The sequence below is a fragment of the Salminus brasiliensis genome, chromosome 9, assembly GCF_030463535.1.
Source record: "Salminus brasiliensis chromosome 9, fSalBra1.hap2, whole genome shotgun sequence".
Classification (NCBI taxonomy): Eukaryota; Metazoa; Chordata; class Actinopteri; order Characiformes; family Bryconidae; genus Salminus; species Salminus brasiliensis.
In genome coordinates, this window is record NC_132886.1 from 20,561,521 (window position 1) to 20,576,996 (window position 15,476).

The 15,476-nt window shown below is 38.9% G+C and overlaps 1 protein-coding gene across 5 annotated transcripts in view; it reads right to left on the reverse strand.

Annotated features, from left to right (window-relative positions):
* usp53a (ubiquitin specific peptidase 53a) overlaps nucleotides 1-15,476 on the reverse strand; it is a 41,007-nt gene that overhangs the window by 17,143 nt on the left and 8,388 nt on the right. For 3 of the 5 annotated variants that reach the window (XM_072687795.1, XM_072687794.1, XM_072687792.1), the window contains exons 2-12: nucleotides 12,184-12,833; nucleotides 11,246-11,338; nucleotides 11,021-11,155; nucleotides 9,047-9,160; nucleotides 8,605-8,687; nucleotides 8,136-8,235; nucleotides 7,550-7,696; nucleotides 5,854-6,003; nucleotides 4,719-4,887; nucleotides 2,698-2,847; nucleotides 672-806 (exon numbers count right to left, since the gene is read on the reverse strand). In XM_072687795.1, the coding sequence (XP_072543896.1) occupies nucleotides 672-806; nucleotides 2,698-2,847; nucleotides 4,719-4,887; nucleotides 5,854-6,003; nucleotides 7,550-7,696; nucleotides 8,136-8,235; nucleotides 8,605-8,687; nucleotides 9,047-9,160; nucleotides 11,021-11,155; nucleotides 11,246-11,338; nucleotides 12,184-12,327 (1,420 nt within the window). In that variant the 5' untranslated portion in view covers nucleotides 12,328-12,833. Of the gene's footprint in view, nucleotides 1-671; nucleotides 807-2,697; nucleotides 2,848-4,718; nucleotides 4,888-5,853; nucleotides 6,004-7,549; nucleotides 7,697-8,135; nucleotides 8,236-8,604; nucleotides 8,688-9,046; nucleotides 9,161-11,020; nucleotides 11,156-11,245; nucleotides 11,339-12,183; nucleotides 12,834-15,476 lie in introns of those variants that run through there. The other 2 variants (XM_072687793.1, XM_072687796.1) reach the window with 2 other exon arrangements.

Genomic DNA, 15,476 nt, shown 5'->3' on the forward strand with positions numbered 1-15,476 from the left:
CTTATTTCCATTGTTTTTACACTTACTCTGGCAGTTGTTCTTTACATTGTGTGTAAATTTTATGATTAATGCACCAATAGAAATTTTGGAGAAACAAGATTCTTGTGTGACAGCAACAATATCTAAACTTGTATGGTGAATATCACAGATAAGAGCAAAGATAAGCAGTATGTTAAAAATCATTCAGTCCTATTCATATGAAGTGACATGAACTGGTGTACAACAGACTGCACTCATCAGCAGTTAAAAAAAAAAGTGTGAAAGTCTTGATCAGACTAATTAAATTTGTCTAGGATGTATGCTTCAATCTAATAAAGTGCCTCTTAGTCAGTGTGTTATGAACATGGCTGGCTGTGTGCATGGCACTGGGGATGGGGACAGATTACTGGGCTGCAGTGCAGGGGCTAAAGCACACGTCAGAGGTAATCCGTGTTTTTGACACTTTTCTCTGACCTTAGGTTACATAAGGGTTAGCAGATTGCTCAAAGCTGCTGGTTCCTTTTAAACTTCTGGAATACTGGCATCTACTGTAAAGCTCAATGGTTCAATAATATACTTTTTTTAAAACTTTAAATGCAGTTTTCAATTATTTGGTTGAATAAATAATTTGATCACAATACAATTAAATATTTGTGTCACAGTTTAGTTCTGTACATCTGTGTGCCTATTACCTCGGTTTCTCGCCATTTCTGGTCTCCGCTGTGACCTGTCAGAGTCTTTCTTCATGATGTTGATGTTACGGGCTTCTCTGGCAACCTCTCTGGAGAGCTCTCGGAAGTAACCTTTAGGATCAGTGCTTATTTTCACTGTAAAAAGCAAAAAAAAAAAAAAAAAAAGAATCTGTAAATTAATAGCCATTAAAACGATAATTAAAAGAGTACTTACAAGGTGAATCCAATCCATATTTGTTATGAATTAATGTACTAACTTTTAAGATTAAATTATAAGCCACAAAAGCGCTTTAACAAAAGTTATAACTCAGTGGCAATAACATGTACCATTGAAAAAATGAGCAACACACACAATTTCAGTACCTCTATAGTCAGTCTTAGCAACTCTAACTCTGTAACTTTAAAGTTTGAAGCACTCTAGAGTCACACACAAAACATCCTGACAAAATGACATGCTCTGCACCTAAACAAAAGTGACACCGGTAACTCACTGCAGACTTGTAGCAACAATGTATCTCAATACGGATGCAACAGCAGCTTGTCTACATAAGATTTTATAAAATGTTAATGTATCCAATATTAAACCGTCAGCTCTGTTTTATGGTTGCCTCATAAAATCCCTACCCAGTGCCTCCATGCCATCAGTGTATATTTTACAGTACATTATCGTATGTCTTAAGATGAACATCACTCTGGTGGCAGGAAAAAGTGTGGCTACTGCAATCTTTAAATACACCCCCGAGGTTTCTGGGAGAGCCAGGAGAGACTTGAGCGCAATCAATGTGTGTAATGAGTGTGTGTGCACTGCAGCTTTTTGCTGTGAGAGGGAAAAAGCAGTGAAGTGTTGCAGGTCTGAGTTAGATTGAAGCTGTTCTACTGTCCTGAACACCTCTCAATACCAAATCAGCTCTACAGGACAGGGAAATGGAGGTGGAGGATAGAACAATACAAATATCTTGTGTTTGTTGTTTTTAAAGAATATAGTAATCAACAGAACAATAATAAGAAAAAACAATATTATTTTAAATGGTCCATTATTAAAAAAAACAAAAAAACAACAAAAAAAAACGTTGGTTGGGGACTAGAAAGCAGCTGGTTCATTAGTACTGGCAGGAAATGATGGGTGGGGGGAGTGAAGGGACAGCACTTTGCTCTTCTGTAACATTTACAGGTGACCGCCAATTGCTTCTTAGACAGCGAGGTGGGACTCTCTTGCATGATGATCATAATTGTGATCATATTCTATATAAACTTCGCTTAAGTTCCAAAAAGTAACGTTCACTGCCCAGTCCATACTTGAAAAGGCTGCTGTTGCACATGGGACACACTGTGCAGAAAATGTTAATCAAATTAAAATTAAAACGCGTGTGGCAGCTTTTATGAAACACTTTGTGAACAGATTTAATCTTTCTGCAGTGAGACTTCAAACCTGTTGTATTTTGTGAACTTAAACAACAACAAAATGGTCTATTTTTGCATCTAGCCAACTATTCAGCCTACAGTGGTTCAGCACCACCCATTCATACTAAGTGTAGGCAGTCAATCAGAGTAGACGTCATTAATAATAATCAGTCTGAAAGGCACAGTAACAAAAGCTGGTTAAATTCTCTCCTAATTATTCTCCATTATTCTACTAAACATGAGTGCTCATCGCCATACATGAATCCAAATAAATTTTTCTAGAAATTTGACTTATGAACTCTTTTTATGACCTCAAATCAATCTCACAACAATCTCGAACAGTTTCCCTCAATTGCGATTAATAAATGATTACATAAGCTGCTCAAGTTGCTCAGTTGGCTCAGTGTTTTTAGTTCTCCTTTACAGTAAGGAGTCAAAAAAATAATAATTCAAAATGTTTAGATTGAGCGATATTATAGGCTTTCCGCTCATTGACTTGACCAGGATACTTTGTGGATTAGTTTTTTTCTGATTATTTCTAATTATTTAATGAATTATATAATGCAAGCAAGGGATATATTAAATAGTAAAATGGTTGATGTTTGAGGTTATTTGGGTCTCATACCTGGTCCCCTCCCACCGCTGGTCTGGTTGCTGCCACGGCTGAATGCAGACAGTGGTTGGGTTTTCTGCTTTAAAGTGCCATGACCTGAGAACAGCGCACTGAGGTTCTCTCGGGTCAATTCCAGCTTCTTACTGGGTGGCTGGGGAGTGCCTGTGTGTGTGTGTGTGTGTGTGTGTGTGTGTGTGAGAGAGAGAGAGAGAGAGAGAGAGAAAGAGAGAAAAATGAAAAAAATAAATATACTGCACAAACATGCTCATTTTTTTTTACAAATGCTGCAATGCTAGCTAACAGCAGTCTATGACCAAACAAGTTGCCACTCAGGGTATACGAGGTCAACAGACTCCCAGTGAGGGCACTAAGAATGCTAGCACACACTACTTCTGAATGACTGAAAGCACCACTCTTCGTGCACAGTACATTAGCTTTTAGGGCTGCCTCGGGCCAGGCCAACTTTCTTATATTACATTTTCTGCTTCTATTTCATTTTCTGCAACTAAATGAAAGGATCAACATTTTAGATCAACTCATTGAAAATTGATCATATATAAAAACATACACACACACACACACAGACACACACACAATGTGCTTGACTCTCATAAATGTAATAAAGTGTTTCTTAACTTAGTCCTAAATTAAAGTGAAATCTGAATGTTAGGACAGTGAGATTATATGGTAGCGGCGGTGAAAGTGACCAATAAACTGACTGCACCGGTTCTAAAATTAGAATACAGTAGTCAATTTGTAAGATCAATATAAACATTAGCTCAGATTCACAGCATCATTGCTGTCCCCCTAAACACCAGACACAGCTCCACCTCTTATCAACCAACTACACAGTGGGCTACATTAGTTCATTTTTAAGTCCTTAAGAACTCTGCAGCTTTGCAGTTCATCAAAGGCAGCTAAACAGCATGAACGCCAGCAACAACTGCTGTGTTTGAAACTGCTCTAATGAAGAGCAGCTATTTCCAACCCGGACCAACGGAGTTCACAGAGGACAGAATTTGGTCAAAGAAGGTCATCGAGCTATTGGGGAGTTTGAGGTCCAGCTAGGGCATCAGAGGTTTAAAGTATTTGCCATCGCAGACTTTAGACAACTACCAAGATTTTCCAAAAACTTTTATACTTATATTCAATATTAGTCTACTTAAACATCAGCTGTTACCACAAACACTATAACAGAGTCAATATTTTCTTTGCGCTGTGAAAAAGCAAAATCTTTGTATTCAGTACATTTTACTGAACATGTTAATTTGTTCATAGAGGCATATTCAGTTACAGCCCTACAGAAGTCATTTATTATTGTTCTTTTATGAACAAATACAAAAAGTGACTGGAAGTATTTACACAATAGTTAATAGAAAAAAAATACAAAATCTTGAGGAAAAACTACTTCAGAAAGCTTTGCACTCAAATTTAATTATATTTGTATCTAATCAGAAGAAAGGGTTGAAATAAAAATAAAGGGCAGTTATGATGATTTTTCAAGAAGGTTTAGCATAATTTCGTAATTGAGATGTAAAAAAATGTAGTGGTCTCTTGTGAAACTGTACACTGTAAATATATTTGTAATATTCATATTAGTTATTTATTTGATGCCTAAACCCACCAGTGTCTTTTGAGCTTTCTTGTACCTTTCAGTCTTTGACACCTTTCAAAAAATACATTTTATGTCGAAGCTTTATCCACAATCACTTATAAAACAATGATGACTTTTCAATTTATGATTCTTTTTGTGAGTTCATGTGAGTACAAAAAAAACAAAAAAAAATGTTTCAGATGTCTGGTTCCTTTAACCACTGCAAAAAATTCTGAGTGTTTTTTTAGAACAGAAAATTTTACTTTGAATTACTTTGATTTACATCTTAACTATTCAGCCAAAGAAACACTTCAGTGGAATTATCCTTATATGTTGAACTGGCACTTTCAGATCTTCTGTACGTCTCAATTACTATTTAAAGAAATAACGTATGAGGAGGCAGTAGAGTTAATACAGAAACACTGATGTGGTACTGCACCTGGGATTTCACCATTGACCTGGCCCTTGTAATTGTTAGCAGTGAGATTCGCCCGAGAGGCATCCTCTACCGACACCGCGCTGCCCTCAGGGTTGGAATAGAACAACAATAGTGGTTGGAAATGTCCTCGGATGCATTTAGTAACAACATCCTTCCATCTTGTTCCCACCTATAAAAAAAACAAAACAAATACAAGCATTTAATAACCACATTCTTCCACTTAGAGCCCAGCTATAAAAATCTACTTTTAAAAAGAGGTGAATGGAACCTACATCCCTTTCTTTTGACTTGAATAAGTGTGTGTGTGTATATTACTAGGGACTACAAAGGGCCACTTTAGACAAACAGATGGAACCTTGCACCTTAATTAACACAATAGGAATAAAATGTGTGTGAAAAGCAGTGTGAGAGAAAGTGCACAAGGTGTTTATAAGCAAGCTCTGTTCCGCCTAGTGTGTGTCACAGTGAGCAAGCAGAAGAGAGAGACAGCAAGAGAGAGAGAGCACGAGCAGGAGCAAGAGAGAGAGGGGTAATCCATCTTGGTGGGGGGAGACGGGCACCTCCAGCCCAGTGAGAGCTGAAGTGCACACACAGCACAAGCACTGCACTGCTGATGGATTGATGAAGGGCTACAGAGCTCGGCGCCAAACCCTGCACTGCATCTCCCCGCATGCGCACATGTACTACACACATGCACACCAACGCATTACAGTACATTACACACACTCATTTAATCAGTCATCAGGAACACAAAGAAATACTGATTTAAGAATCCAGGTGTAGATTTAACATGATGAGAACCAACACGAGTGACTGGTTGATAGTATGTGATAGAATGTGCTGTATAAAGAGGAGCTAAGCTTAAAACCGTGTATAGTTACATGACCTGACTGAGAACAAAGGACCAGGTGTGCAGAGTTAGAAGTAGCCTGAAGAGAAGTAGCTGGGGTTGTGTTTTTCATGAAATACTATAGGATGAACAGAAGGCATGCAGATGTAAGTTTCTAATGGGAATTTGTCCCAGTGGTTTTGTTGCTTCTGAAGACAGGAATGTTGTTGTTTTTCCTTCTTTTTTTTTTTAGTCATCAGGCAGTATAATTTTATCAACTCTTTTCCTTTTGTGTAGAGCACCCACCTCTTTGACTGTGGCATCGTCAAAGAAGACCCATTTGGAAGACTTGGTGTGGAAGGCGAAAGAACAGTAGTGTCTGCTGGAGTAGCAAATCATCCCCACCAACTGCAGGTCACTCTTTTTGGCATGTTCATCCGTGACACGATAAAAAAGCTAGAAGGAGAACAAAAAGCACGACAAAATTTGCAAAACATTTGTTGATTTAACAGCTGAAACACAGCAGAAAAAAGCTAGCAGCTAACAGCTATCATACAGTACACAAACAGAATTTCTGCACTGTTTTTGTCCAGAAAAAGAAAGACTTCCATCATCATCAATATGCTTCCATAAACAATGAGAGCCACTTTCTCCTCCACCTCCGCTTTCTGAATCGCTGTTTTTATTTCTTCTAGAGCATCTAAAACAATGGTGCACAGCTCAGGAGGAGAACTATTTTCCTGTACGCCCTCCACCATCACATGAAAAGCTAAGGCATGAATCGAGGCCTTTGTAGTGACCCGTGGGCTTCTTGCAACACTAATCCACTACTTGAGCGTGTTAGAGAAGGGGGCGTTAGGAAGAATGCATGCTTTCTTGCCCCCAAGGTAAAGTGTTTGGAGAACAGAACTCTTGCTTTGAACTGCAGAAGATAAAAGAAGCAAGCAGCAGAGCTGTTAATCTGTTACAGCAAAAAATATGACAAAATTGACAGTCCACTAAATTTACATAAACATTTCAGCCATGTGTCTTTAGAGTTTAATTATGTTTCATGGGTAGGCAAGCGTAGCTTTAGGTGTTTAGGTGTCATGGCTAAGGATTGTCACAGCAATAAGTGTGGTGTTCCTGCCCAGGTGGAAATCAAACCCCACACTGTGGTGTTACCCGCTACACCATACCAACTACTTCTGAACAGAGGGTTCATAATGATTAGGGTGGGTCAACAATACTGCTGAAGCACTTACACAATCCGAGCCTTTTAAAGAGGATAAAGTCCAGTCGAGTTCATTTCCCCACATATGCTCTGTAGCACCACAATAAACAGCCTGTCGAGAGACAGCTGTGCACCCACAAAAACAAATAAACACACAAATAACCAACTACCTTGATGACGTCAAAATAGGGGTTTTAATTTAATAGGTTATGGCATGCTGCTGAATGTAATCTGTTTTGCATAAAGTACAAGACTGAGGTTATATTTAGCCAACTAGTATAAATATAACATTATTAGAAACATATGAGTAGAACAATAGCAGAAGCAGACTTGCAGAAAACTGCAGTTTTAAAACTGCCCACAAAATACACAAAAATATGTATTTAAATATACATTATTTATTTGTCTTGTTTGTGTATGGAACAGGGCATGCATTTGATGCTGAGAACAGTCTATTTCAGCCTCGCCGCCTGTGCTGTTACTAGCGTAGTCAGACAATTGGACTAATCTGCTAGCACAGCCTGGCAGAGTGCGGAGTAAACAAGAACACCCTAATCTCCTATTCTGGGCAGAATTGTGGTCCTCTCTCAGTGCTTTGGTTGGCTTTAAAGCGGTTTCATTTTTACCTAGTTTTGGTGATCTTTCCGCTCATACACACCAACTAAATGTGGGAACTAACTAGTAAATAAAATCAGTAGTGAATGAGCAGGAAAATCATAATTGTGGTGGACAACAGCTCTCCAAGACCAGATATAAATACACTTGGTGGAAGTGGTGATTCAGCCTTACCCCTGAGAGGCTGAGGTGTGGCCCCAGTGATCTGATGACATCTTCTGTGAGGTCAGATTGCTCAGAGTCCCACACAAAACCAATGGTGACGATCTCCGGAGAGTTCATCAGCACACGGCGAATCTTAATCCTCTGACCACAATTGCTCTAATGCAGGAAACACATGATTATACAGGGAAAGAAAATAAACAGAAACAGTTTAGTAGAAGCTTTTCACACTTTCTGCGAAAACAAATTAATGTTGAGAATAAAGGATACAAATCAACACAGTTGGGCAGTTCAATAATTCCAATGTAGCGACAAGAAGTGCAAATCTGAGACTTCTGAGACATCAAATCTAGTATAGAAATGAAGCTCTTATGCGATGTGATCTAGAACAATCTGAATTTCCTGATATCATATATACTTTTTTTGTGTTTGAGCATGATAATATGCTAGAGATAAACCACTAGCTGACACAGATACAATATTAACAAAACCTCTTAATATATTAACTAATAGAAAGTAAGGTCTGAATTTGATTTGCAACAAACCAACACCTTCATTTCCACACTCTAGAATGTGCTGCACATTAGATGGCACCTACTGGGCAGTTGCGCAGGTCTCCAATGGTGCTGGCTGCCTGCAGCAGCTCCCCAAACATGTCAGAGCGCAGCCTTTCATCTTTCCGCTCAAAGTACTGTTGGCTGAGGAGCAGAGGAAAGAAGAGAGAGCATGACTGAGTGTACTAGAATTACCAAGGGAAAGGTGATGAAGCTAAAGGAAGAAAGATTAAGCATTAAAAGCTTAACTGATAAATATGGAAGTTTTATCAAGTGTCATTTGTGTGTCAAAATGAATTAGAAAACAAACTAAAAAGATAAACTGTTATAAAACACGGCATGTAGTAAACTGAGCAATTATTAATAATGGCAACGGCAACTCCTACAACGAAAACATTAAAGTGTCTGACACCTTTAGAGCTTGGATATTAAATCCTGTAGAAATAAACATAAGACTTTTCTGCCCTGACTTATGGCATGTGTTATGTAGATGGGAAAAAAAAGTCAGCTTACCAGAGGGCTGTGGTAGAAACATAATGCACCAACTCTGTGAAGGGCAGAGGGTCAGACGAGGCCCCGCAGCTTCGACATACAGACTGCAGAAAACACAGACACACATGCAAACTCAGCTAGGTGCCATCTGGCAACAGCTAAACACTAATTACCTCTCTCAGTGTGTTATTATAGAAAGGAGCTGAATTATGGTTTATTAGATTAGACTATTTTTTACATTTGTATTTGTTTTATTGGAGCAATTTTACTTTTACTCTACACTTTGCATGATAGATATTGTAAACACAGAGATAGCAAGAGAGAAAAAGCGCAAGTCTGAGAGAGTGCGACAGAAAGAGAGCAAAAGAGAAAAAAAAAAAAGATTGAGAAAGACCGCATGTGAGAGCAAGAAAGAAAAAAACAGTGAGCAAACAAGCGAGAGAGCAGAGAGCATAAGTATTACCTGTTCATAAAGGGTCATGGCAAACTTTTGGTGCGTGATACAGGACTTTGATGTACAGGCATCCGTTTCAGCATCAGGAACAATATGGAGGTGAATCCTCTGCAAAATGTTTTCCTTTGAACAAAATAACAACATAATGCAATTTTACATACATACACAGAAAAAGATCCTGATCACTAAAGAGTGCACAGTGTCACTATTAAAAGACGCATCTGACAAAATGAAAAACTGAAACCACTGTAAACATGCTAACTCGCATCATACAGCAGCTGTATAAAGACAGTTTAAAGACTAGGAACACCTTCTGATGATGCATCTTGACTGTGGCAGGAGGTTTAAAAAGTTATAGCTGCTTTGGGGTGGATTTTTAAAGGAGAGCTATTTTTTTCTTTTTCATCCCACTCCTTGGAGCATGAAGAGAGACGTCAGATAGAAAAAAGCAAATACTTTGTAGGCGCAAGGTGGTACGGGTCTTAAAGTAGACACTATAACAGGGAAACAGGACTTCTTAGAAATTACGCAAAATTACTTCATTCAGATTAGGCGTTTCTGCTTGGCTACATTACATCTTCCACATACCAATATCCACAGTTATCTTGTTTGACAACTGAAATAAGAGTAACATCTAGACTATAGATCAGTGGCTATGGCAGCAGTCAGGGTTGGCAGAGTACCACAGGGATCCCCAGTGGTTGTATGACCTATATGCATAATGCATGTATGTGTGTGTGTGTGTGTGTGTGATATATATATATATATATATAAGTGAGAGAACAAAAACATGAAACAAATGGATGCCACTGAGGGTACACTGCTGTACTACAGAATATAGTGTAACTTGAAAAACAGCATTTGAAACTCTAGTTTTAGGTCAGAATATTCCTTTAATATATTTATCATTAGAAACTAATTTTGGTGGACATGACCTCATCACAGCAGACTGATTATCTCAGATAGATGTCCAAGCATTAGACCACTGTTCCTTATAACCAGTTCTGTGTGGCACCATGGGATTGCATAACCAGAAATGTTGCAAGACCTACCGCACAAGCAAACAGGTTTGTTTTGGTTGGTACAGTGCCGCGTTAGCTTTAATTGGATGGACAATAAGCTCCTGTAAGTCTATTATCTACTCAAACACACCCTTTCAGGAATCACAGTCATGGGAACACAACTGGCAGTCTTTGTAAGAGTGGTGCTGCAAGAACATTTCCATTGGAACTGAGATTTTAACCCAGGGAGCTAATACTAGCATTCTACTAGCATTCTAGCATAAATGCAACGTCTACCTGCAGCTATGAGAACAGCAGCCTCAAATAATGACTTGTTTGCTTATTGGCTAGCCTATTTCCCATCTAAACCCTGATAGAGAGACTTCATTGACTTAGTTGTTTCACGGCAGCACTATAAATGGATCTTTACAGAGCTAATGACTTACTCCTCATGGTCCTGCTGTGCTAAACAGAAAATGATTACAGGTTCCAGCGCTAAGTAGGTTTACTGCAATTATGCTGCCCGAGAAAAATCCTATACAAGCCTACAGGAGGACAATGCTTACTTCAGCCCTTTGGGTGACAGACTGAACTTGAAAGCCCAGGGAGGTTGGGACAATGATGTAATGTAGTGTATACAGGCCGTGCTCTCAGTCCCCAGTTGTAGCGCTGGGGGAGGAAAAAACGATCTTGCAAAGTCCCCATTTTCACTTTTCACAAAAGAATTTCCTGACAGTTTAATAATAGCACCATAAAAGAATATTCTGTATCTTCAGTTTGAATCACAGAAACAGCCTAACCTTGGATCACATCATACCTAACTGTAAGGCAGCGTTTTAATACAGTAGCATGCATCTCAGCTTTTGCTGCTTAAGGAGTGCCCCAGGTATCAGTTCTTGGTCCCCTTGTTTTCAAAATATTCTTGTTTCACTTGATCAAATCACTGTATTATTGTTATAATTGTAACAACATACACACTTACAAAGCATTCTGCGGCATCGTCCATAAAACCTAACTGGAAGCGCTGCTCATCCTTGAAAGTTTCTGCTAGAGCATGACGCAGGTTGTCTGAGGGTAGTGCTCGCTCTCTGCTGTGCTGGAACTGAGAAAATATTCCCTACACAAGAAAATAAAACAAGACTCTTTGTGACTGCTTTGTAAATGCTGTATTACCAATGCCTATTGCCTGACCATTACAGTTCTTTACCTTTAGTGCACAGAAGATGCAAGAGTCTCCCAAGCAGTAGTGGGAGGGTAACTGTCGCAGACTCCGTCTGAAGATGTCAAGTTGCCATAGCACCTACACAAAAGACATTGTTAGAGTTGCAGCATTAAAGAGTACTTTACAAAAAGGGGACTTTAATTAGGGGGAAAGGCTAGACTTCTGGTGCAAAATCAATATATACTGTAGCTACTAATTAAGGGCCTACACACAGTGCACAATGCATACTGAGCATCAACCCTTTTCCAAAGCAATTATATCAATGATTACTCCATATGTCTAAAACACATGGCCAAGAATCAGCCTGACTGTAAAGAAATTTAAGTCTCATACTCAACATCAACAAACTATTTATTTTCTATTACTATTTTCTATTTTCTAATTTTCTATTATTTTCTACTATTTATTATCATAAGCCATCATTTTGTTTGCCATTCTTTTTGCAAGAGCAAACTGTGATTCACTGCCCTGCAATGGTTGACAGGAGCTAAGGCTATGCTTATAGACTATAGGATAAGAGTTGATTACATGTGCATAAGAAGGGGAAGTTTAAGGTTAATACTAGTCAAGAGCCTTAGTCTAAAGGTCTTATGCATCTTGGACTAAATCATCCCCTCGGTATGACCTCATCATCTGGTGATGAAAGAATGAGAAAGAAAGAGAGAAAAGAGATGCTTAGTCAGCATGTCCACTAGCCCACAGCAGAAATAGCCTTCCAGTAATAAGCAGACTAACTGGGAACATGACTAACTGTGGTCTGAGTCAGTGGTGGTGGTGGTTGGAGTGTGGTGGTCAGGATGCTGTAAATATTTGTTCATAAACAGGATGTGTGCTGCAAAAAAGTATGCACCAAAGTCAGGGAAAAAACAAGAAAGAAAGGTTCAAAGCAAAAGTAGACAAAATGCAAAAATAAGAGATTATACCTGGATTGCACTGTTGAGGAAGCAGCTGTTCTGTCCTGGCTCATTGAGTAGTCCTTTGGTGGGGGCCAGGGATAACATGGATCCCGGCTGGTAAGCCTTGCCAAGATTGCCTCCCGGTCTCCTGAAGAACTTTACCCATGCCATTGGACTATGGGAGAGAGATATACCTTCAAATTAATGGAAGGTCTCCTGATGAAGCTTTGTTTTTAATGTCCTCAAATCAGAGAGGTCTCATTAATGGGAGGCTACGTAATTCCACAAGCAGAGGTGGGAGTGCTGTTGAACATGAGGGTAGAATTGTACAAATGCTTCAGGGATGAGGCAGATGCCTGTTGGGTGTTTCCACAAGTTTATCTCCAAGGTAAGTCCAAGCAATCAAACAACAATGAGGTTTAAATCCTCACCACAAAGCAGTAGGGTTATGTCATGAAGTGGATTGTTTGTTCACTGCTTTAGTCAAACAGATGAAGTCAGTTGGTTCTTAGGAAGGAGGTTTGAGGACATCTTCAGCCATGTGAGACCTTCCATTGCCTTTGGGTATAGTTTAACAGCTTGCATGGAACGGCAGCAGAAACCAAAAGCCTTTCAAAGGGTCATCCATATCTCAAAACGTGAGGCAGATGCACACCAAACCTAAAAGAAATTCCAACCTGAGAGAAAGAAGAAAGGTTACTTAAGCTTTAAAATAAGTGTGATCTTATTATTCATTTCATGCCTCATTTTGTTATGCTTCACTTATCATTCCCTTTGTGCAGTGATTTTAACCTGATTAGGTCAACATTTAATGCATACAGTAGAAACAGAACAGACAGACTATCAACTAATTAATTACACATATTACACATATTATACATATATAAGATTATAAAGACCGTTATAATGTATAATGCAGTCTGGTGAACAATGCTGAGCTACATGCAAATGAAACAAAACTCCACTGCATAAGATACTCTCCAATAAAGAGTAAAATGGACAAGCTTGTCCAGAAGAGAGGTGCTTTTTTATGTTTTATTCATGGAAGAAAAAAAGCATAAATTTGGGGCACAGGTTGGGTAAGTTTGCCGATTTCCCTGCTCCAACAGACCTACTAAACATAGCAATTAACAGGCCAGTTGAATCAGGTGTGCTTGAGCAAGAAAAGCAAAACCTACCCCTGGCTTAGATTCAAACACTACCATGTGTTGTTAAATGGCTTAAATGGCTTAATGGCAACAACAATACCATGCTTCTAGACAGGTATGAGCATCACTACACATCAACTAACTCAGCAGTTCCAAGGTGTGGGACAACTGGTGTTAAGCCCTTCTGTGATGTGGTATTGAGCCCAGAAAGTTAATGTTTTGTAGGACTCCATGCCAATAGATGCTAATAGCTCCAGTGGGAGGTCAGGTCATTGCAGTAGAACTCACCTCTGCACGAACATAGTGACTTAGATCAATGAGCTACTCTGGGTAATATACATCAGCAAAGAAACAATTAGTGATGTGCTGATATAGAAACTGAAAATGACAATTTTATTATTCTAAAAATTATTAAAATTATTAAACTTTTTATCACAGATAATTCTTAAACCGCAATGATCATATAGTTTGGTCTTTTGCCGTCTTTTGTCCCTTTTTAATTCCAGGTCAGGCAGGGGCAGAACCTTTGATCCTCTAGACAGCACACCAAGTATGACTTGTGAAGGTGCTCAAGACCAATAACAAAGTAAAACAGCTGTATGAACATCAAATAAAATGCATCATCATAATAATAGAATTATTTCGAAATGAAGAAATACAGAACATGGATGGAATATTGTGAGGCATACCATGACTGAAATGACTGAGAATGAACAAAACAGGCAACACTGGACTGGAAAGAATTTGGGTTTCAGTGGTTTCGCATGCATGCTCCACATATTCCCACTGACCAAATGTCAAATGAGGGCAAAAACAAAGCAAATTAAATGGAAAATTCTCAGTTGGGTAACTACTGCGGAGCAAAAAGATTCACAATTCAAAGGTCAATAGGTCAAATATTTTCGAACTGACTTACTGTCTCTGTGCAGACCTATCCACCCCTCAAATGTTCAACATGACGTCTAGGAGTGCGTCAACTTGCCAAACTATTTGCCTCACTCCACATTTTGGTAAAACACACATACCCTTGCGAGCTATCCTCTAAACTGTGAAAGACAAACAGTTCTCTGTAGAGTACAAGCACTTCCCTTCCTATCCATGTGAGACACACGCACTTCCTGGTTTGTGGTTAGGCCTTGGCTGACTGTAGCATGGAAGTCTGCTCAGCATCAATGGTAGAGCAGCCCTTTTTGGGTAGAACACTTGCAAAAAGTAGACAAAACGTGCATAGACTTAATGTAGACAATCTTTTATTTCTGGATGAGAGTTACACATATCTTTTAAAAACAGTATTTCTACATGGGCAACGTATGTCTTTCAGTTCCACCATTTATCAATGCTACACTGTTGGGAAAACTGACTGCTTTACTTTCAATACAAACATTCAAAATGTAATTTCTAGTTAAGTCTAGTCATTTTAACATACATTAACTTCATTATAAAATTAAGCAGTGCATACATTCTGTTCAGGAGGAAAAGCTTTTGCTATTGAGTTTATATGTCTGTCCTGAAACTCTCATTTATTAAAGTAAATGATCAAGTTGATGACAACACACCTGAGACATGTTCAAAGCTAAACTTAGGAGCTACATATCAAAAGTCTGATTTAGGCAGGTCATTCATGCTCAGCTTACCTGTTAAACAAGTGTGTCTCTACAGTAACACAATAAGAAACCAGTTCAGCAACATTTCTGCTTCAGTTGTATCTGAAGCAAGTTTCTGGTTTACTTTGTCATGTCCAAGCCTGAAGTACAAATCAATTTTCAGAGCTTCAAAGTTTTAACCCACAGGCAGCGTTTTTTCAATTAACTGGGTTTTCAGCATTCTTAAAGCAACAACAACTAAACAAATCTAACGAGTAAACCTCTGAAAGCCAAAAAACAACCCAAACCACCGCCACTACTTGAAGCTTTAAGGCACTTTGCAGATTTGCAGCATGGCTACTGCTTCCCATAGCAACTGCATTCCAAGGTGATCACCTAAGCCCGGCGTTGCTAAAGTGCTCTTTTAGCCTTTAGGATGAGACTCAGAGTTATGGGCTGGAGAGACAAGAGAAACTACAAAGAATCTTCAGACATCTGCTGACTTTTTTACATTAGTAAAGAAAATACCAGATCTTCAATACCTCAACCGACTTCAATTCAATCCATCATTGGCAGCAACACAGCCTGC